The following is a 23,444-nucleotide window of genomic DNA, read 5'->3' on the forward strand; positions in this document are numbered from 1 at the left end:
CTTGCACTCGTTTGATTGGGTTTTGGCAATGGACTTGGGCCATAACCAAAAGAACGGGAAAAACAATCAAGAAACTATCCCATTGTAGGCCATACCGATCAATTTTTGGAGAGAAAACAATTGAAAATTTATAAAGAAAAAAAAAGAGGTAAGGAGTTGAGGAGGATGTAATCTACCAATGACTATCAGAATTTCACATAATAATAGAAAACAATTGAAAATTTATAAAGAAAAAGAAAAAAAAAAAAGAAAAAAGAAAAAGTGAGGAGGTGAGAAGGTTGCAATCTACTAGTGACTATTAGAATTCCATATAATAACGGCATTTGAAGAATCTGTGCTAATGGAGAGACAAATAGTAAAGTTGGAAATAAAGTGACACCTAAATTTAAAGAGATGCTCAATAAATGTCAATTGGTAAATTAAAAAAAGAAAATAAATGATGATGTAGCGCTGATGTGGCTTAACTGGAGCGTAGCAACAATAAATGCTACGCTTTAGTTTTTAGATATATATAGATATAGATATAGACTACTTGCAGCTGCATAGTGTAGGGAATTTCACCGAAATTCCCAACCTATGAGAATCAAAAAAAAAAAAAAAAAAAAAAAAAAAAAAGAGAAAACACACGCAAAAAAAAAACAATCACATGCACAAGACAGTATTTACGTGATTCGGCAATTTGCCTACGTCCACGGAGTTGCAGGGATATCACTATTATCAGAAAATTTCTAGACTAAGCCTCAGAAAATCTTCCATTAAAAACCACGCAACATTATTCGAGTCGGGTCAAGTCGTCAAACCAGATCTATCAAAACTAGACTCCACAAATCCCAACACTAGCATATCTACTCAAGACTCATCTACTCAGTTACAAGATCAGCAACCACAATCGTCATCTTGATTTGCAATGGCAAACCAGCACAGCAATGTAGACAGTCAACAATAGCATGATGGTAGCACTTTAGTAGGATTTCAGCCCAACTGCGGACGTCAAAGTCAAGACTCCAGAATGCAGATAAAACCGGACCCAGATCATAGCCTTTTCGATGTGGAATTTGGAATGTTCAGTTTTCGCTTTAATCTTTGTTCTGGACTCTGTTATTTTATTTCTGGCACTCTTCACACTTACAAATCTCTCACACCTGCCACCAAGTTCAATCAACAAAAGAAATTAAAGAATGGATTGTTAGGTAGAGAAAGTATCGTTAATATTTGATCTTTTCTATCACTTTTCAAGGTCCACTTAAACGTTGATACCTACCAAACTAAAATAATTAGAAATGAGAGTTGAAAGACTGTTGTTCTACTAACGATAACAGCAAAGTATGAATCCTCAATTTTTAGGATTTTATGAAATATCAATAAACTAATAGAGGGTATTCATATGTGATCCATTTATAAAAAAATATTAAATTTTAAGCAGAAGTTGAGGCCTTGAGAGTCTGTGTGTGTATGTTTCTCAAATAAATTAATTAATTAATTAGGCACAATTGAATAGAGGCTGCAGGACCTTTGACCCATTGGTAACTTCTGCTATGTTATCATAAAACACCGCTAATCACAAACGATTGAGAAATCCAACCATTCCAGTAGCAGCATGAGCCCAATGTGGTTGTACATAGTTTCTTTCTTGGCTGTTGCCAACTTGGTTGCATCACAATCGATCATCAAAAACCTCCCGGGCTTTTCAGGAGATCTTCCTTTCAAACTTGAAACTGGGTGAGCATATTCTTGGTTCTGTGATCATATATAGTTTTATTTAATCGATCTTATTATTATGAAATACGGCATTTAGTTTTTTTTTTTTTTTTTTTGGTTTAAGGTATGTGGGTGTAGGTGACTTGGATGAGGTGCAGCTATTCTACTACTTCATTGAGTCTGAAAGGAGCCCAGAAGACGACCCTCTTGTGCTTTGGCTCAATGGTGGCCCTGGTTGTTCTGCTTTGTCTGGCCTCATGTATGAAATAGGTACGTAACGCTGACCATTATTATGCAGAAGAAATCATTACCTATGATACCATACTGTATTGATAAAAAATGAGAAAAACATACATTTTAGAATTTCCTTTGCGTTAGAAATTGGACTTGAAAAAGTAGTCTTTGAAGGGGACTCAGAAACAATTACAATAGCCATCAATGTGGACTCACACGGCCTAGCATCGTTTGGCCATGTTGTTTGTTGATGTAAAAGATCTTGCAATGAATCTTGTAGCATCATCTTTCTCCCATGTAAAACGAAAAGGGAATGCAGTAGCTGATAGATTGGCTAAGCTTGCAAGGCATTTCCTGAGCTCACATTTTTGCCAGGTGACATCCCTAGTGATGTTCTTCATCTCGTAATCGCTGACAGACTTTCTGTTATTTAATAATACTCATTGTCTGGATTCTCAAAAAATAAAAAATAAATAAAATGTTCTTATACACACTCTCATATACACTCAAAACCTACAAAAATCGTGACTTGATTTTCGGTTGAGGGATTATTTTTGTGCATTTTGAGAGTAAGTGTGAGGGGTTATTATTTGGTACTTTGAGAGTATACTTTCCCTCTCTTACATAGGAGTGGATCCCACCCATCATAAGACCCACCCTCATGTGAGAGAAATAAAGTATACTCTTGGACTACCCAATAAATTTTAGTGTGTGAGAGTGTATATAAAAGGATATGCATAATAAATACCTCCATTTTTAAAACAAATAAAATAATAAAGAAAGCATTCAAAAATAAAAGTTTAATAATACTTAATTAAATCTTAAATTTATAGTCCAATAATAAATTATAATAATATGCTAGTCCAGTAATTTTATAAAATAAAATGCATACACCTATTATAGGCGAAACATAAAATAGAGTCGTATCACTTGTAAAAGTAATTAAATATGTATGTGGAGTTTTAAGAATAAAATATAAAGTGTTAGCTAAAAAATTACAAATAAAATCTGTAATGAACTTTATAAGTAGATCAAACATTAAAAAATGTTAATATATGAGAATTGAACGTTAAGTTGATGAAAATACTAAATTATCTATAGAACTTTAGCATATAAAATATATTGAAAATGGGGCAATATGAAATAAAATTTCAATTTTTATAGTAGAGATTTAGCAAACAAGTTCAGGGCGGGTGTTGGGTCTAGGTTTGTTTTCATTAGGTCAGATCATATCATGCAGGCAAAAACCGATTTAAATTAAAATAAATCTCTAATACTAAGCAAATTTATTATTTTAAAGGACAGACACTAGTCTAATTTTTCCAAATCTAACAAGCCACCAAAGAAACTTGCAAGAAAGAAAAATAAATAAATGGAGAAGCTTCAGAAATTTTTTATTTTTATTTTTTGATATAAGATAGAAATTATACTCTAGCCTAATTTAAGTGTATATGTGTGTGAAATCCCCTCCTAGAGACTTGAACTCCGGCCCTTCCCCCCCCCCCCCCCGCACACACACTCCACAAGTACTTATACTTGTGGAGTGACCATCGTGCTAAGGTTGCGCGGTGGTAAACTTCAGAAAGTTAATCGTTCGTTGATAATCCATTAAATTATCTATGCAAGTCATATGAAGAGATTAAAAGTATCAATAAGTTTTAAAACATAACTTCCTTCAAAACTTTATTGACAAGATTTGTTGTAATTGATGCATGGTAAAAGGGGCATCATTGATAGACCAGATCATTTAGTTGTGAAAAATTTAGGGAAACAATATTACTCAAAAATTATATATAAGGACAAAGTTTAGCTTAAAAATTGGTTATAGCTTTAGGCTACAATTTTACTCAATATCTTTTTATTGAAAGTGAATTTTCACAAATCCACCATTGGATTACATCTTCTTTTGATTTCCTCCAAGCTTGCAAAATTTCTAGAAAATCAAAAATTAATAGTTATATCGTCAATAAATGGTTTAAATTGTAATTTTTTACAGTTTAAAATTATGCATAAAATATAAGCTTATAGATTATATAATAAATAATATCTTATTTACACAAAATTTGATATATGTATTAAGAGCGTAAAGAATATGCAATTTGATAGAATCCCAAATTCTTATAGGTAAAAAGTAGTTCTTTCGAGGGAACTAGGCCTCCTTAGAGAAAGAAAGAGAGAAAGAGAGAGATAGACTGAGTTAAGAGATAGAGAAGAAGAACATATTTGCATTCACCATTTTTCATGTCCTTTTACAATTGAGTAATGCCCTCTTATAGGAAGTAATGTACAAATTTTGTTACAAGTAACTAACTAACTACCTTCTCATCCTCAAGTACCTAATTAGCAACTAAACTAACTACCACAGCTATACATTTACACAATTGTTGTACTTATTAGTCACAACTCCTATCAATTCCTTCCCTCTTTTTTTAAAAAAAAAAAAAAAAAAACCCTTGTCCTCAAGTTTACTATACCCCACCCCCACCCCACCCCCCTCTTTCAAAGCACCTTGCCTACAATGTGAGGAAATTGATGTTGCAACTTGTAAAGGGACTCCCAAGTGGCATTTTCCACAGATTAGCCTTGTCGTTGCACCAGTACCTTAGTAATGCACCTCTTTAGAAGTTGCTTGGATCTATGCTGCAGAATTGTAATTGGTTTTGGATGAAGGAGACCAGTAAAATCAATAGGGGGAAGTGTAGGTAAAGGCACAACATTATCGCCTAGCTTCTACCTCAAGGAATAAATATGAAACATAGGGTGGAGAGAGCTTAGTAAAGCCTTTGACTCGTAAAGAACACTGCCTGTAAGGTTGGAGTTTGAGGTAAGCCCAATCACCAACTGCAAAAGATTTATCAGATCTGTGTTGATCAGCTTGCACTTTCATTTTGGCCTGAGCTAAGACCAAATTCTGCTACAACAATGCAATGAGATCCTATCTAGCATGCAATAATTGGTCCATTGCAGCTACCTAAGTTGTCCTTGGAATGTAGTCCAAAAGTTTGGGAGGGTGATATCCATACAAAGCTACAAAAGAAGTCATCTTAGTTGAGGTGTGGTAATTAGTGTTAAACCAAAACTCAGATAAATGTAGCCAAGCAGCATAGGTATGGGGTCTATCATGAACAAAAGCTCATAAATAATGCTCCAAACTTTGGTTGACCACCTCAGTATGCCCATCAGTTTAAGGATGATAGGCTAAGGACATGGCCAGGTTAGTACCTTGAAGTTTAAACAACTCCTGCCAAAAATTAGCAGTGAATACAACACCCTAGTCACTTACAATGGATTTAGGCATTCCATGTAGTTTAAATACACCCTACATAAAGGCAACAATTACTTTAGCAACAGTGAAAGGATGAGATAAAGGCAGGAAATGAACATATTTAGTAAGCCTATAACAACCACAAAATGACCTCAAACCCTTGAAACTTAGGCAAACCCTCTATAAAATCCATAATAACGTCTAGCCAAGGCTTCTAAGGAATAGGCAAAGGCTGCAACAATCCAGCAAGCCTGCTTGTATCGACCTTAATCCTCTGGCAAACTTCACAGCACTTGATATGATTCTTAACATCAGTCTTCATACCTTTCCAAAAGAAATCCTGTTTAGCTCGATGGAGAGTTTTCAAATACCCAAAATGACCTCCAATGGGCCTATCATGAACATGTTGTAGGACTAATGGCTTCAAAGAAGAAGAAGCACTGAGGCAAAATCTTGTCCTTATACAAAAGAAGCCCATTTTGTAAGGAAAATCCAATAGGAGATGTACGGGAATCTTCCAGTCTAGACAAAAGGGTTTGATACTCACTCCCAACCTCCTTATAACTATCCTTAAGAATATCTAACCATGAAGGATAGGGAAAAGAGATAAGGAAAAGGGAAGCACCTTGATTAACGCTATCTAAACCATAGTCCCTTTAAGAAAGGGCATCAGTAGCTTTATTCTCATTCCCTTTATTATACTCCACAACAAAGACATATCACAACAATTTGGTGACCCATTTCTACTGAGCAGGAGTACCCATTCTTTGCTCAAGAAGAAACTTGAGACTCTGCTGATCTGCTCGAATCAGGAAAAGCCTCCCAACCAAATATGGCCTCTAGTTTTTTACTGGTTCCTTCTCATAAGTAGACAAGTGTAAACTCCTTCCATTAAGAGCTTCATTATGAAAAGCTAGTGACTTATTCTCTTGCATTAGAACAGCACCTAAGCCAAACCCAAAGGCATCACATTCCACCACAAATGGTTTGGAAAAATCAGGCAAAGCAAGGACTAAAGGACTAGAGATAGCTTGTTTAAGAGCATCAAAAGCCTCCTTAGCTCAATGAGACCAATGGAAGGAATCCTTCTTGAGAAAGGCAGTCAATGGGGCTGCAATCAAACCATAATCCTTAATGAAGTTTATATAATAGCCATTTAACCCCAAGAAGCCCCTCAAAGCCTTGATTGAAGTAGGAATAGGTCATTGTTGCATTGCTTCAATTTTTTTAGGATCTGTCCTAACACCATGGCCAAAAATCAAATGGCCCAAATACTCCACCTCTTGACACCCAAAAACACACTTGCTTTGATTAGGAAACAACTTGTTCTCAAGAAACACAGTCAATACAGTTATTAGATGAGAAACATGAGCATCAAAAGTATGACTAAACACCGAAATATCATCAAAGAATACCAAGATAAACTTTCTTAGAAAGGGCTTAAAAATATGGTTCATCAATGATTGAAAAGTGGAAGGTGCATTAGTCAAACCAAAGGGCATAACGAGAAACTCATAATGCCCTTCATGAGTCCTAAATGCAATCTATGGAATATCAAAATCTTTCATTCCGATCTTATGATACCCTGATCTAAGATCCAACTTAAGAAAAATAGTGGCACCAGACAACTCATCCAAAAGCTCATCCACAACTGGAATGGGGTATTTGTCTTTAGCTGTAGCCTTATTTAAAGACCTATAGTCAATACACATCCTCCGGCTACCATTTGCCTTCCTAACCAATAACACAGGTGATGAGAAAGGACTTTGACTAGGTCTAATAGATCCAGCTTTTAATAATTCATAACTATCTTTTCTATTTCAGATTTTTGGTAGTAAGGATACTTGTATGACCTTTTGCTGATTGGAAGAGCACCCTCCTTCAAAAAAATTTGGTGTTCATGATTTTTGAGAGGAGGTAAGCCAATGGGAACTTCAAGAGTAGTTGATCCAAAACAGAATGCTGTTGCACTAGTTGCTTGATAGAGCTGCGACAAGTAATTTGTAATAGCAAGCCTTTATTCACAGTAGGCTTAAAGAACTCTGAAGCTTCTTGAAAAACAGGTTGGAAGGTTGAAGACCTCTTAACAATATAGCTTGTCCTTCAAACGAGAATTGCATAGTAAGTAACTTGAAATCCCATTGGATTAGCCCCAAACAGTATAACAATCACCAAGAGGTAATACATTCAAGTCCACCCTGAGTCTTAATGGAAACTCCATAACTAACACCTCTAGTCTTGAGCACTGCTCCCATTAGCAACCATAACAAAGGTATCCTCTGTAGATAAGGGAAGAGCCAAAGCTGACCAAGTAGACACATCCAGAAAATTATGTGTACTACCACTATCAATCAAGATAACCACATCTTTATGTTTAATACGACCCAATGCTCTCATAGTACCAAGGGAGGGACTACCTAATAAGGCATAAAATGTGATTTTAGCAAAATTGTTCTTTACAATTGTTGTACCTTCCACAGTGTCTGCATGCACCTCCAACTAATCGTCACCCTTTATTGACATATCAGTCACCTGAAACTTTGAATCAAACCCAACTAATCCTTCCATAAGAAAGATCATAGGGTCTTGCATTGATGCCCAGCATGATACTTTTCTTCACAATGGAAGCAAAGGCCTTTCTTCCTTCTTTCCTCAATTTGAGAAGCAGGAAGCTTTTGGATTGGAAACTTAGCAATCTTTGGATCAATCTTGTCATTCTTGAATGCAGGTGGGGGGGCATTCTTGGAAGCTGTGGATTAAGTACTCTAACAGGTATGCAAATTTCATCCTTCAACCCACTCAAAAAACAACTAAGTTTATGCCTTTCAGATAACTCCTTAATCCTATTTGATAGAGCTTCAAATTGAGTTTTATAAATGGATACATAACCAACTTGCCTTAGTTTTGTCAAAGTCTCCATGGGATCATCATATGTTGAAGCTCCAAACTTGATATGCAAAGCTCATACAAAAGCGTCCTAGCTTGTAAATTGACCTGCTTCCTCAGCATCTTGAAACCAAAACAGGGCTTCATCCTCCATGTGATATGAAGCCAAACAAATTTTTTGATTTGTGGGGGTATTGTACAAATGAAAAAATTGAATGGCTTTATAGACCCACCTTGAGGGATTGTCACCTCCAAACCTTGGAAATTCTAGCTTAACAGTTTTTGGGATGGCTAACATTGAATTTGATTGAACTCCTCCAATAGGGGACAAAGGTCTTGTTGTTTAAAAATTTATCTGTTGCCATTGATTCGCAACATCCGTCAAACTTTGCACAGTCTCTGTTAATATTTGTAGCACTGAAGTCATAGCATCTAGCTTTTGATGGATTTCTCATATTTTCTATTTGTGTTGATCTATTGTTGAAGAAAGAATGTTTATCTTGTCATTGAGAGAGGAAAAGGATCGAGTTTCTATCATGGTGACAAAATTTAGCTCTAATACCAATTTGATAGAATCCCAAATTCTTATAGGTAAACGTAGTTCTTCCGAGGGAACTAAACTTCCTTAGAGAAAGAGGGAGAGAGAAAGAGAGAGAGAGAAAGAGAGAGATAGACTAAGTTAAGAGATAGAGAAGAAGAGTATATTTGCATTCACCATTTTTCATGTCCTATCACAATTGAGTGCTGCCTTCTTATAGGAAGTACTATACAAATTTTGTTACAAGTAACTAACTAACTACCTTCTCATCCCCAAGTACCCAATCAGCAACTGAACTAACTACTAAAGTAACTGCCATAGCTATACATTTACACAATTGTTGTACTTATCAACCACAACTCCTATCACAATTCAATGGTTAGATTTTCAAAATATGTAGTAATGTTTATTTTATTAAGTAAGGTTGAAGCCTTAAATTACAACTAATTTTGTAGCTAAACTTTATCCTATATATAAATTAGAGTCAAATGGACATGAAGCATCCATTAAACCTTTTTTTTTGGGTTGCTAAACAAGGCATTAGCTTTGTTATCTCCCTTATAGAGCAGACTAGTAGGTGGGGATGTTGTTTACTAAACTCTAGACAAATCATTTACTATGGATAAATCTACCTAAACCCACTTACCCACTCAAATAGGTATTGACCCAATTAAACCCAATTAACATCAATATTAATTGGGTTTGAACTAGTTACCCAATTAGACCAAGTATCATTTATTTTATCCAAATCACCCAACTCTAAAATTCTTGTATGAACCTCAAATATGGTTAGAAGACATCCACTATGATGTAACCAATTTTGTATTACTTGACAGAAGTTTAATGTCCACGTGATAAAAATGCCGTACTGGTTTCTCAAAAAAAAAAAAAAAAAAACTCTAAAATTCCCAAAACCACTAAAAAGACCAAAATTCCTTTAGAACAATTTTTTTTTTTTTTTTTTTTGTCATTTGTTTAGTTAATTATTATGGAATTTGGATCCAAATCCTCATTCTTTTTACACTCTTAATATAATCAGCAAAACAAGATACAAAAGGAAGGTAACGGCTACAAAAATAAATACAGACTGAATAATTGTCGAAAATCTGTTCCCCAAGACTGTTTATATATACAGACCTCCATGAAAGAGAACTGTACTGAAAAATTAGAGAATTACAGAACTAGTGGACATAGGTTTTCATGGCTGAACCACTTTAAATTTGTTGTGTTGGTCTCTCTTTTTCCTTCTTGTTTTTATTTATTTATTTTGTTTTTATGAGTAAATGCCTTAACTTATTTGATACTGTCTTTTAGGTCCATTTACGTTTGACTATGCAAATTCCAAAACTTACTCACCCAAATTGAAGTTGAACCCATACTCATTTACAAAGGTACAAAACTTAAGCCGCCCCCATTATTTGGTTTCCATGAAAACTACGTGGTCAATTTGATGGTTGGTTAGGTGGTTATGTACACTAAAAGAAGTGGCCTTCATTTTTATCAGGTTGCTAATATAATATTTGTGGATACACCGGTTGGCTCTGGATTCTCTTATGCAAAAACTTCGGAAGGGTACTATATTAGTGATACATTGGCCGCAGCAGAACTCTATGAATTTCTAAGGAAGGTAATACATGACATAATTTGGGATTTGGGATATATATATAAGGTAATACAAATATAAAAAGCCTAATCCCCATTCAATCGGGACAAAGGGTGATTGAGTAACTAGGAATTGTTACAGCCAGAAATTTTTTGCTAAAGTGCCCTGTGCAGGCTAAATGGCAATTCATTTTAATTTTTGAGTTGTGATGCAGTGGCTTAAGGTTCACCCCAAGTTCCTCACAAATACATTGTACGTCATGGGAGATTCTTACTCAGGCATAATCATCCCTATCCTTGTTCAAGAAATATCTGATGGTAACTTCTACATAAATAAAACCTTATTTCTTAATTCATACTAATGGTCCATTCTGGGACACAAGTAATTTTTAAGTATTCCCAGAGCACGGAGGGGTCCATTCATTAATTCATGGTAGGGTTCACCATAAATATGAGAGGAGAGAGTATCATTTCTCCGTACTCTGAGAGTACCTATGAATTTTCCCTGGGACACTTGGGCAGGTAAGGCTGAAAAAGAACAGCAAAAAGGTCTCCGAAATAGATTCCAACATTCCTCTTGCTCAGTTGTTTGAAACTGAATCTCGGCGAACGTGAGCAAGGGTGAGGTTGGAAAAACAAAGCCAAGGATTTTATGTGTCATGAGCAAACTTGAAAGACATCCTGTAAATCAAGAGGTCCCAAGTTCCATCCACTACACTATGGCTTCATGAGTTTTTCAAGATCTCTCATGAACAGGAAGTGGAGTAGATTAACCAAAAATTGGGACACCATTTCTTTGCCAAAAAAAAAAAAAAAATTCTTCATTTTTGTACAAAACATGACAAAGAAAAAGAGAGAAAAATCATATAATGACGGGTTAATTTCAGTCAACCTGATAATCTCAAGTTTCATTTTATTGCAGGTAATGAAGCTGGTAGGGAGCCGCAAATGAATCTCAAGGTATATGTTCAAGCATTAAAATTTGAATAGATTAGTTGGCTCTTGCTCATCAACGCCATTTAGTTTTGGACTTTTTAGCTCGTATAGAAATCAATTTGATTTGCTTTAAATTGGGTTCAGGGATATGTGATCGGAAACCCAGTGACAAATACGCATGTTGATTTGAATGAAAGAATTCCATTTGCTCACCTAAAGGCGCTTATATCAGATGAACTATATGAGGTGAAGCTCCCTTTGGTAATATTCAGTAGCTAGAGGTTAAGGCTTTTAATTAGAGTCTACTGGCAGTTTTGTTTTTGTTTTTGTTCGATAAGAAGTTAATCACAACAAAAATAGAAAGATCTAACAATTATATCTTCAAGGATTACATTCATAAGATGTCTTGAAAACTCATATACAAATTATCTAACCTTCAGTATTTTTACCCAAATGTGCCCAAATAATGTGATTCATGAATGTCCTCTAACATTTCAATTTTTCTTTTAACTGGCTTCAACAATTGATCTATTATAATTTAAAAAATTTATCATCTTAATTACTTTGAGACACAGGTTAGAGATTTTGGCTTGGATTGCAGGCCATGGATATTCTTTTGCAGTTTACAATAATGTGGCAAACGATTTAATTCTAGTTATCAGGGTCCATGATTCCCTTGTTGAGGATAATTTTTCGGTTTTTCCTTACATGTTCAATCATCTCTTCCAAAAATATCTAACGTAATAAATGTGATGCTTTATTTTTCAGTCAACTAAAAAGGATTGCAAGGGCGAGTATATGATTGTAGACCCAAGCAATGCAGCATGTGTGGATGATCTTAAAGTCTACACTGAGGTGAGTGAAAAAACCACTTTAGGTTCTTATTAGACTTGTCATTTTCTTTCTAAAGCTGATTTTGTTTCCTTCCCAACATAGAGGAGAGTATTCAAAGCAGTAAAACAATTTATATTTGAACTTTTATGTATCACAGCACATGTACATTGATTTAACTCTTGGATTTCCAGTGTATTGAGAAAATCGTTACTCAACATATATTGGAGCCTACATGTCAACTTTTATACCCAAAACCTAGGCCTAGGGTATCAAAGTGGGATCCAGATACTCCTATTGAAGATTCCGCATACCTCCTGCAATCGATTACTCATCTTCCTGAACCTAGAAGATGGTGCCGGGTAAAAAATGTCCCTCTCTCTTTCACACACAATGTCATTAGCCAAGCTGGTCCAAGCCCTTTTGCTCATATAATTGTTTGACTAGGTTATGCTGCAGTCTATTAAAGTTTAACTAACTAGATACTAACAAGGTTACTCCTTTTGTAGGAATATAATTATCTGTACTCGTACATTTGGGCAAATGATAAAACGGTTCAAAAAGCTCTTCACGTTCGGGAGGTATGTTGATCCTTAGAATTTTAACATTGATATGTCGAATTTATAAGTAGTTTTATTAATTGATTTCAAAATGGCAATCAGGGAAGCATCAACGAGTGGGTGAGATGCAATGAGAGTTTAGTCTACACATATGACGTCACAAGTAGTCTGAATTATCACCGAAACCTTATCAAGAAAGGCTATGAGGTTCTCATTTACAGGTAATATAACAAACTTGTTACGGTGCTGCAGTCCCTAGACTTAGCCTTTAGTCACATATCAAAGCAATGGTCGCATTCTCTTTCATTTTCATATTTTCTAAACTCTTCTAAGATTCTGAACTTTAACAGCCTCTACCTTTAGGTTGCCTTGATTCTAGTAGGAGAATGTCTTATGCTCACTTGCTTATGTCGTTCCCATGATTCTTAAGAAAATAGCGTTTGAAACTCCTCGATGGAATTTTCAAGGAGTTAGCTCTACCATGCTTTTCCCTTTTTTCCTTCAATTTCTTTTGTTGAGCTTCAATCAAGTTTGCATATGTTTATAGTTCGGTGTAGCCATTTCATTAACTCCCACAAATCAAAAGATATGGTCTTCAAGTTTACATACCAAAATTATAATTCTCCACCAAAATTGAGAGCATAGAATTGTTAGATACCAATGCTTGAGCTTCTTGTGCCGAGGAAAGGATTTTCGCCCTCAAATTCCTTTTCTTCAACATTTCATCCTAAACACTTCTCTGGATTTGGCTCAAATATTATGATAGTTGGCTGTTATTTCAGCCTTATGACTAGTAAAATAACCCCAATCAACTTGAAGAGTAAAAAACATAAGTTTACTTTCTGAAGAAAAGACAAGTGAAAAAGAGCAGGGAAGAGAAGAAAAATAAAATTTTCTTATATAATTTTTCTAGCTATAGTTCCAATATTACATCAACTTTATATACTTTAAAAATTTACAACCATTTTAGGCCATACAGATAGATATGTTCTTCAACATACAATTCACTTAATCTAACTAAGGTACTGGATATTACAACCAAATTTTGACATACAATTTTGTGAACAATAACAAGTTACTTCAATTTGTTTTATAGCACGTTACTTTTAACACCTTCACTAGATTCCATTCTCAGCTTTAGGAATTAAAATTTTGATATAATCTATTCAGTTTATTATCTCATGTTTTATCAAACTTCTTTTTGAAGAAATGCTTTCTTATCTTGTTTCGAATAACACAGTGGAGATCATGACATGGTTATTCCATACATATCAACGCATGCATGGATTGAATCGCTAAACCTTACTATTGCCCATGATTGGAGGCCGTGGTTTGTAGATGGTCAAGTTGCAGGGTAATTTTCCACCACTACTTTCATATTTCAGCAACCCTCTTGCCGCCTCCACCTTTTAAAGCTTAAATACAAGTTATATTCAATTCAAAAGCTTATAATTGTCTCACGGGTCACTTTTAATTGTACTGTGCAGATTCACAATGCAGTATACATTTAAAAAGTACTGCTTGACATTTGCAACAGTTAAGGCAAGTATAAGTAACTAGTTATTTGTTCTAAAAATTATATTTTCCAAGTAGTAGCCACAAGCTAACTCTAGGATTTGCTTCTTTGTAGGGAGGTGGGCACACAGCTCCAGAGTACAAGCCCAATGAATGTCTTGCCATGGTTGATAGGTGGTTATCTTACTATCCCCTTTAGAGGATTTATCAATTCATTCAATTGAGTAGGCTTGTTGTACATTAAACATTTCTGAGTAATTTTTGTTGTGTATTCAATTTCTAATAATAAAATTCAACAAAATCAACTTCTCCACCTATTTCTTTCCATTCTTTGATTCTTGTTCATGAATAATTTAAAATGAGTTCCTAAAAAGTTGTTGCAATATTTTTTTACTAATCTATATAATATCTAGAAATTGATGTGTAACGTTTATTGTTATTACACTCTTGTTGAGTCACATTAACACAACATTTCAGTCCATTTAGATTCACTTTCGTACATTTTGAGGCAACCATCTTCTAGATTGAATTCCACGTAATATAATTGATATAAAATAAAATAAAAACGATAAGAACCAATGAATCTAATTAAAATCAACAAGGTTACAAGATGAGCTTAACAAAAACACCATTCAATCATATAGAAATGCACCCACTAATCCCATATTCTAGCACTCAGCATTGAAACCCAAACCAAAGGTTAGCTAAGTGATTAGTTTGCACAAAACCCAAGCCCCTGAATTCTCACTTAAATACTCTTGAATCATAGACAAAATATCATTTTGGTCGTTGGAATCAAAGAAGATGGGATAAAACAATTGAAGTATGGAATAAAGGGTAAAGTGTTCCACAAATATGTTGGAGAAAAAAAGCTTAAGAGTGTTTGATTTGATTGATGTCATAGTCAAGGACTAACCGCATTATCACCTAGACAACTCTAAAGTGCATAGGATTTGCTTTTATCCCTTCATCTAACTTCTGCAATAATCTGGTAGTGTGTTTGGAAAAGGATAACAGATGGCATGGTCGGAAATTCGAACCCAACTCCGGCTAACTCATTCTTCCTATGTATTCCAACAAGTAATTTGCCCATGTAATATAGTTCTTCCCACAAAGCTGAAGTTAACTATTTTTTGTTTTACAATTTCTTTCAAATAGTCCAAGGCCAGACACTCAATATAAGAAATGCTCAAGCATCTCTACAAATATCATTAAAAAATAAAATCTGTTAGAACATATGTCAATGTAGAATTGGTTAATCCTTTGACAAAACGCATTTTACATGTAATTGGATATGAAAGTTCAAATAGTGTAAAAACACCCTTGAACGTTTAGACTCCCAATTTACAAATTACCAATTCAAGCTTTATATCAAACAATTAATGTGCGGAACATGAACAAAAGCTTAATACAGAATTGGTAAACAATCTAAGCCAATTAAAATCACATCCACAGCAGAAAATAAACGGCAAAGATAAAGGGAATGAAGATGCAAACACAAGGACAACATACGATGTGTTATTGAAGAGGAAACCGAAGCCCTCGACGTAAAACATCTCCGCCGCCCTCCAAGCGGTAAACAATCCACTAGAAAATGTAGTTGGGATACATGAACAGCAATAGACCCTCAAAGCCTAATCTACCCAGTGTACCTAAGCCCTCCAAGCTTCTTACTCCAACGAGGTTGCGCCGAACCTATTTCTTTTCTAACTTCCCGGATTCCGCTACTTGACCATTGCATCAACCAATGTAAATTGGTTCCTTCCTAATTACTTCCCAGAACACCAAACAACCCTCTCACAGTAATGGATATGGTGAGAAAATGTTTTGATAAAATGCCTCTCAAGGATTTAACAATGGAGAGGAAAAGAGTTGAGGAATTTAAAGAGTCTCTTATGTAAAGATTATGGATGAATCAATCTTGTTTTACTCTAGGGTTTCTCTCTCAAAATTTTCTCTAGAAACACTCTTTCTTTCGTGGGTATAAGGGGTATTTATACTAGGGTGAGAATGGAATGTGAAACGTCAGGTTTTTCAAAACAGGGTTGGCTCGCGGCTTGGCCTCGCGACTTGACTGAGTCGCGAGATCCAGCCGCGAGATAACAGAACGGCCAGTTGTCCTATTTTGTCCTGTAGTGCTCCAGCTAACATGACGCTTCAACTTCTGGCATGTTTGGCACGTGTGCTACTTCTGGCGACTTGCAGCCGCGAGTCACCCGCGAGATCCAACCGCGAGATTCTGTTTTCTTGCACACTCTTGAGCATTCAACACTCTATCTCACTCACTACCCTTACAACAAACCCACCTAAATACAGGGTTACTAATTGCTGAAATAAAAGCAAATTTGGCACGGAATAAAGCCAACAAGATGTGTTTAATACTAGGATGTGTTTAATACTTCAAAGAACAAGAGTTCAAGTCCAAGTGTTAAAACCACACAAATCTGTCCAAAAATCAAGTAAAGAAGTGTTGGATTTTAAAACTCGACAGCTAGCTCGACAAATAGAATCTATTGAGATTTAAAAGGTTGTGTAAGCCCAATGCTCGACAGCTGCTCGATAGATAAGCTATCTATTGAAATTTACGACAATCAAATTTTCAGTTCTGATTTCACTCCAATCAGTGTATATTTGTTTAGGCTTTCTTTTCTTACAACCCTAAACATATATGAGGATTATTTTAGGGGCCATCACAACTGATGCAACTCAATGCAAAAGTTTTTCACAAACATATTGTAATCGGAAACATATGTCCTAGTTCATCTTTCTCTTCAAGAAGTTGCTGCGTTTGTACGCCGTAGGGTTTTGTAACCAAGGAGTTTCGTGATCTTCATCATGTTGATGAACTGAAGAACTTTGCAACCAACATCCTTCTCAAGTTAGTAGTTAGTCACGTATTTGGATCTGTGCATCGATTGGTTAGTCACGTACTAGGAGCCGTGCATTGAAAATAAGAGATTATCACTACAGAACAAGTCCAATTGGGTATTGGGGTAAGGGTTCAACTGTAAGTTGGTATAAGGTACTGGGATTCCTTTACTTGTATCCGCTTGTTGTGATAATAATGGATTCTCGGGAGTGGTGACCTTAAAATCACTCAGTAGGGTTTTTGCCTTGGAAGTTTTCCTCATTCGTAAATAAATCACCGTGTCAACTTTATTTTCTACTGCATATTAATTTAGTTGGTGATTTGTTTGTGCTACCACGCGTATTGCTTGTTAATTAGATTGATTAATTAACTTGGCTAATTAATTGGTTAATTCATCATAAGGGGTCAATACATTCTTGGCCTATCAAGTGGTATCAGAGCAGGCACACTCTGATTAGGGTTAATATTTGCTGTGTGATCCATTGACTCCTGTTGTCATGGCTACAAGCAGCATGAAAAGATCTTTATTTTCAAATACATCTTGTTTTTCTAATCTCTACTTGTTTGCGTGTATTAGAAAATGCAAGTCTAAAAGTTATTTGAATTCTATCATGATGATTATTGGAAAAGATCTTAGCTGGACAAAGAAAAAACTAGATTGTCTTAGAATGAAATTGTGCAAAGGAGTTCGTCTGAGAAGAGTGAAAGTTAAAAACTTTGTTCATCAATGGTAGATGAGAGAAAATACCATTCCTACTAATATGTCATCTAAGCACAAGGTGTGCTTCTTGATGAAGTCCACATTTAAGGTTATGGACACATGTTTGTGGTACCTTGATAGCGGCTGCTCAAGACACATGACTGGAGACCGATCTTTCTATAAGGTTTTCGAGTCTAAGAAAGGTGGTAATGTCATTTTTGGTGATGGAAGCAAATCAGAAATTAAAGGAAAGGGAATCATCTCTCTACCTGGATTGCCAAACATTGCAAATGTGCTATATGTAGAAGGTCTAAGAGTGAACCTGTTGAGCATAAGTCAAATATGTGATCAAGACTTTATGGTGTTGTTCTTAAAAAGGGAAATGCCTTATGTTGAATGAGTTTGGAAAGAAACTCATAAGTGGTATTCGCACTCTAGACAATTCTTATGGTTTGGTTCCTGGTGCTGATATTGTGTGCAATAGCATTCATTTACCAAATGAAGATCTATGGCACCAAAAAAATAGGACATGCTAGTTACAAACATCTTTCAATTGTATCTAAGCATGAATCAGTTTTGGAGATACCAAAGCTCAATAAAGCAAACAATGTGTGTGTGGACCATGTCAGCTTGGGAAATAGACGAAAGCCAAACATCTGGGCACTCAAACATCCGCTACATCTAGTCCATTGGAGCTACTACATCTAGATCTCATGGGTCCAACTAGAATCAAGTCTCTTGGTGGGAAGAGATATATCATGGTTGTGGTAGATGACTTCACTAGGTACACTTGGGTCATTCTCCTAAGATCCAAGTCAGATGCTCCTGAGCATATTGAAGCCTTGTCCACAAGATTGCAAAATGAGAAGAACCTAAAGATTGATCGAATTGGAAGTGACCACGGTAAAGAATTCGAGAACTCTTACATGGAGTCCTTTTGCACTAGATCAAGTATATCTCAAGAATTCTTTGCTCTTATTACTCCTTAGCAAAATGGTGTATTAGAAAGAAAGAACAGGGTTATTCAGGAGATGGCTAGAGCCATGTTGCACAACAAGGATGTGACTAGAAATTTGTGGGGAGAAGCCGTTAACACTACGTGTCATACGGTTAACAAGGTGTATTTCAGACCCGGTACCAAGAAGACTCCCTATGAGTTAAGGAAGGGAAGGAAGCCAAATGTTAAGTATTTTAGAATCTTTGGTAGTACTTGTTTCATTCTCAAGGATAGAGAGAATATGGGAAAATTTTACTCCCGAAGTGATGAAGGAATATTTCTGGGATACTCCTCTACAAGCAAGGCTTATCGAGTTTACAATAAGAGAACCAAGAAGGTGATGGAAACTGTGAATGTTATGATTGATGAAGCCTCAAAGTCCGGTTTTGAGAAAATTAGTAAGGAAATTCCCAAAGAAATTCTTCCTCCTGAGCCCAAGGATGTTCAAGAACTTATTGATCAAGAGCCCGCATCTCCAAGTACTACCACCACACCAATTGTTGTAGAAGGTTTAGCAGACATGCCTACCTCACCTGATTCTGAATCCCACGAAGAGAAATGACCTTCCTCTAAGATTAAGTTGAATCATCCTCTTGAAGTCATTGTGGGAAACATGAATGAACTTACACTAAGGAAGCGTACAGTTGATCAATGTGTTGCTAACTTTGTGTCTTATTCTTGTTATTTGTCATAGGTTGAACCCGTCAAGGTTAAGGAAGCTCTTCAGGATGAAAGCTGGGTTGAATCTATGCATGATGAACTGCTTCAATTTCAAAGGAATGATGTCTGGACTCTAGTACCTAGACCAGAAGGTGAGCACATCATTGGCACAAAGTGGATATTCTGCAATAAGACTGATGGGGAGGGTAATGTGGTTTGCAACAAGGCTCGTCTTGTGGCTCAAGGATACTCTCAAATGGAAGGAGTGGATTATGATGAGACATTTGCTCCAGTAGCTCGTATAGAGTCCATCAGGATTCTACTAGCCTTGGCATGTCACTTGAAGTTTAAGTTTTACCAAATGAATGTAAAGACTACTTTCTTGAATGGGTTCCTTAAAGAAGATGTCTATGTGACTCAACCAAAAGGTTTCATTAATCCACACTTTTTGGATTATGTGTTGTACCTCAAGAAGGCACTCTATGGTTTAAAGTAAGCCCCTATAGCTTAGTATGATCGACTCACACAATACTTGGTGTCACATGGATTCACAAGAGGAAAAGCTGACCAAACTCTTTTCATCAAAAGGAAAGACGACGAGTTGATAGTTGCTTAAGTCTATGTTGATGATATCATCTTCGGGTCGACTAAGGATGAACTTGCACATAGTTTCTCCAAGCTTATGCAAGCCAAGTTCGAGACGAGCATGATTAGAGAGTTGAATCACTTCCTTGGGTTGCAGATCCGCCAGTAAGAGTCAGGTATATTCCTATCTCAATCTAAATATGCTAGAAATCTTGTGAAAAAGTTTGGTTTGGAATTTGCTAGTTCTGTTAGAACCCTTATGAGCCTAAATGTTAAACTCACTGTTGATTTGTTAGGTAAAAGTGTTGATCATCTCTATATAGAAGCATGATAGGTAGTCTTTTTTACCTTACTGCTAGTAGACCTGACATTAGTTACAATGTGGGAGTGTGTGCTAGATATTAGGCTAATCCCAAAGGGTCTCATGTGATTAATTTGAAAAGAATCATAAAATATGTCAACCATTACCAACTTTGGTGTGTGGTATAGCAATGACACAAATGATGTCTTAGCTGGGTATTCTGACGCAGATTGGGCTGGGAATACTGATGATAGAAAGAGTACATCAGAAGGTTGTTTTTATGTGGGTAATAATATTATCTCCTAGATGAGCAAAAAGCAAAATTCCATCTCATTATCCACTATAGAGGCTGAATACATTGCTATCAGCAGCTATTTCACCTAACTTCTATGGATGCAAAAACTCCTCCTTGATTATGGTATTCGTCAAGAGCACATTACCATCTACTGTGACAATACTAGTGCCATCAACATCTCTAAGAATCTGGTTCAACATTCTAGAACTAAACACATAAAGATTCAACATCACTTCATTCGGGAGCTTGTCGAAGATGGTACTCTCACTCTTGAGTTTATTCACATTGATGATCAGAAGGTTGATTTGTTTACCAAGCCTCTTGATAGTAGACGGTTTAAATTCCTTTGCCAGAACATTGGTGTCATCTCCATGGATTGATCTCTTCTTCTCCTCTTCCATCCTCATGCATTTGCATCTAGTTTTATGCTTTGCTTTGTTTAATATGTTTTTGTTTATTTATTTTCAGTTTTGCTTTATTTTGTTTTTCATTAATTTTTTTTTTTTTTGAAAATCAGAAAAAATACAAAAACAGTGTGTGTTTTGTGTACATTGGTATTGAAACAAAGTTTTATAAATTTTGTATCTTTTGTAGCTTAAATGAGCATCTCCATGCACAACTAAGCAAGTGAGCTTTGTGACTCATGTTTGTGATGAGAAAGATTAAGTAATCTCTTGTATTTAACACTTGTATCGCTCTTTTTGACGGAAAGGACTAGAAAATCCTAAGAGAAAGGCATAAATAACTATCTCACCACTATTGCCTGCCAATTATGAAATGACATATGTATGCTTCATCATAGAAAAAGTGCAATGTCAAAAGCTTAACATCATTGGGTATTTCTTTTCTCTCTTCTATATGCCCATGCATGGTTTCCTTAAAAGAAAAATATATAAAGAACAATAAAAGCAAAAAGAATCAAAATGCTTTATATATGATTGCAAACGTGTCTTCTAGGAGATGTGGGAGTTATAAGATGTACCTCAAAAGTGATAGTCCCCATCAAACAGTTATGATTGTGTGTGAGTTAAAGTGATTTTCTCATATCTCAAATCGTCATAATATGTAGACACTTATGCAATCTTGCGATGTTATTCACACACAACACGTAATATTCTTTGCTATTCTTGATACATGTGCAAGTACAATGTGATTTGGCCATCACAAGGAATAGAGGTGTTAATATATGCTCACTAAACTATCTTGACTTTTTTGAAATATAAAATTTGTTAGACTTGTTTAGTGTCTGTGTGTTTTGGATCTGTATGCCTGACATTTTTCTTGTTAAGAGATGATTTTGAGAGTTTAAAATGTTGTTTGGATCTTTGGTTAAGTAGCATGCTTGATTGCATTCATATTTGTGGTTTTCGCTTCTCTAAAAACTATTTTTGAGCAATCTCGACAGCTGCTGGACACCTCTTGACAGCTAGGCTATCTATCGAGCCTATTGAGCTTCCTTTCTCGATAGCTGTTATCGCAATTTCGATCCATCAAGGAAGTTTCTATATGCTCGATAGATTCTTGATAGCTTCTCGATCCATCGAGGTCACTTTGCTGTGGACACCTCTCAATAGCTCCTTGATAGCTCTATTTGTCGAAATTTAAATCTCGACACCTTTTGATACCTCTTGATCCATCGAGAATCATGGATTTCTATATAAAGCTTCAATGCAATTTCTCACTAATTTTTCTCGATCTCTCTCGACTCTTTTTGACTCCCCACCTTCCCAAACACCCTTCTCTCACTCTAAACCTCTTCCCCACTCAATCTTCGGCCTTAAGATCTTTTTCTTCCTCTGGTATGATTCTATTTCTCTCATTTAATCATGCATTTCATCTTTTTTGACCTAACTTTTGGGGTTTTTGAAAGATTTTGGGATTTTTCAAAATTAATGAGGTTTTTGCAAAACTTTTGGTGTGGGTTTTTTTTAAATGATCTTAAAAAATTCATTCATTGCATCACATTTGCATTTTAACAATGTTTCATACATTATAGACATGTGTTTATTATGTTGAAAGCATGTGTGTTGGTAGGATTGGATTGGGCTAAGCCCATGATGTTTTTCCTTTTTCTTGATATTAATTGTGTTTGGTACTTTTCTGTGTGTTTCTCTCTCTCTCTTCCTTTCAGTTAGTTGCTCTATGGCACTTAAACATAAGTACACTCCGTCCCAAAACCCTCTTCGTTCTGGGGTATCTTCTTCTTTTCCCTCTACTAATTCTACACCCTCTCACGTTCAATTCCATGATGAGAATGCCCATACGAACTTCTTGGAGAACTTTACGCGGCATTCATTCGGAACACCAAGTCGTCCTATCAGACTTTTCTAATACTGACCTTCCTATTGTCATCTACAGTAAGGGTTGGGGTCCACTATGTGGCATCCCAGTCAATTCTGTACAAATTTGATTCTTCTATACCTCACTTCATCACTCGTGTTCGAGGTACGCGCATTGTAGTCACTCTGGATCTTATATTCGAGGTGCTACACATACCGAGGGTAGCACATCCTGCCTACCCCGGCTATGATCGTTTTAGGACTATGTCCAAAGATGAACTCTCATCTCTCTTCTGTGAGACACCTTCATCTTGGGTGACTGCCAATATACCCCTTGCTTAGGCTTTACAAAAGATCCGAGGTTCCTTAACTTGGTGATGACATTTGTTCTTCATCCCTTGTATCACTATAACTCCATTACTGAGCCTCATGCTTGATTTTTGTTATCCTTACTTGAGGGACTTACTATTGACTTTCCCTCTCACTTCATACTCTCCCATATAGATGTCTATAAAGATTCAGTGACCCATGATAAGCTTATTTTCCCTTCAGCTAGCACACGGATTCTCCACCATGCATCTGTCTCCTATCCCGAGTCTCCTCACTTTTCAGTGATGTATGTCATGGACGCTACTACCGTTAGATGAAGTGCGGCCCATTTTTTACCAAAGTGGCCACAAACCGAAACGGCGA

General features: G+C 36.0%; 1 protein-coding gene across 2 annotated transcripts; it reads left to right on the forward strand.

Moving 5' to 3' along the window:
• Positions 1–1,388: 1,388 nt before the first annotated feature.
• Positions 1,389–14,392, forward strand: LOC115967598 (serine carboxypeptidase-like 17). Of its 2 annotated transcripts, none has more exons than XM_031086728.1 (14): positions 1,389–1,719; positions 1,823–1,968; positions 9,936–10,012; positions 10,126–10,248; positions 10,439–10,541; positions 11,146–11,183; positions 11,304–11,420; positions 11,928–12,014; positions 12,185–12,352; positions 12,500–12,571; positions 12,653–12,771; positions 13,791–13,904; positions 14,038–14,092; positions 14,181–14,392. In XM_031086728.1, exons 1-14 carry the CDS (start codon positions 1,598–1,600, stop codon positions 14,262–14,264), a joined length of 1,425 nt encoding a protein of 474 aa, XP_030942588.1. In that variant the 5' UTR covers positions 1,389–1,597; the 3' UTR covers positions 14,265–14,392. The 2 variants fall into 2 exon arrangements, with proteins under 2 accessions (XP_030942588.1, XP_030942589.1); XM_031086729.1 differs by having other exon boundaries at positions 1,391–1,719; positions 11,304–11,405.
• Positions 14,393–23,444: the final 9,052 nt, after the last annotated feature.

Source organism: Quercus lobata, chromosome 11, assembly GCF_001633185.2.
Source record: "Quercus lobata isolate SW786 chromosome 11, ValleyOak3.0 Primary Assembly, whole genome shotgun sequence".
NCBI lineage: Eukaryota > Viridiplantae > Streptophyta > Magnoliopsida > Fagales > Fagaceae > Quercus > Quercus lobata.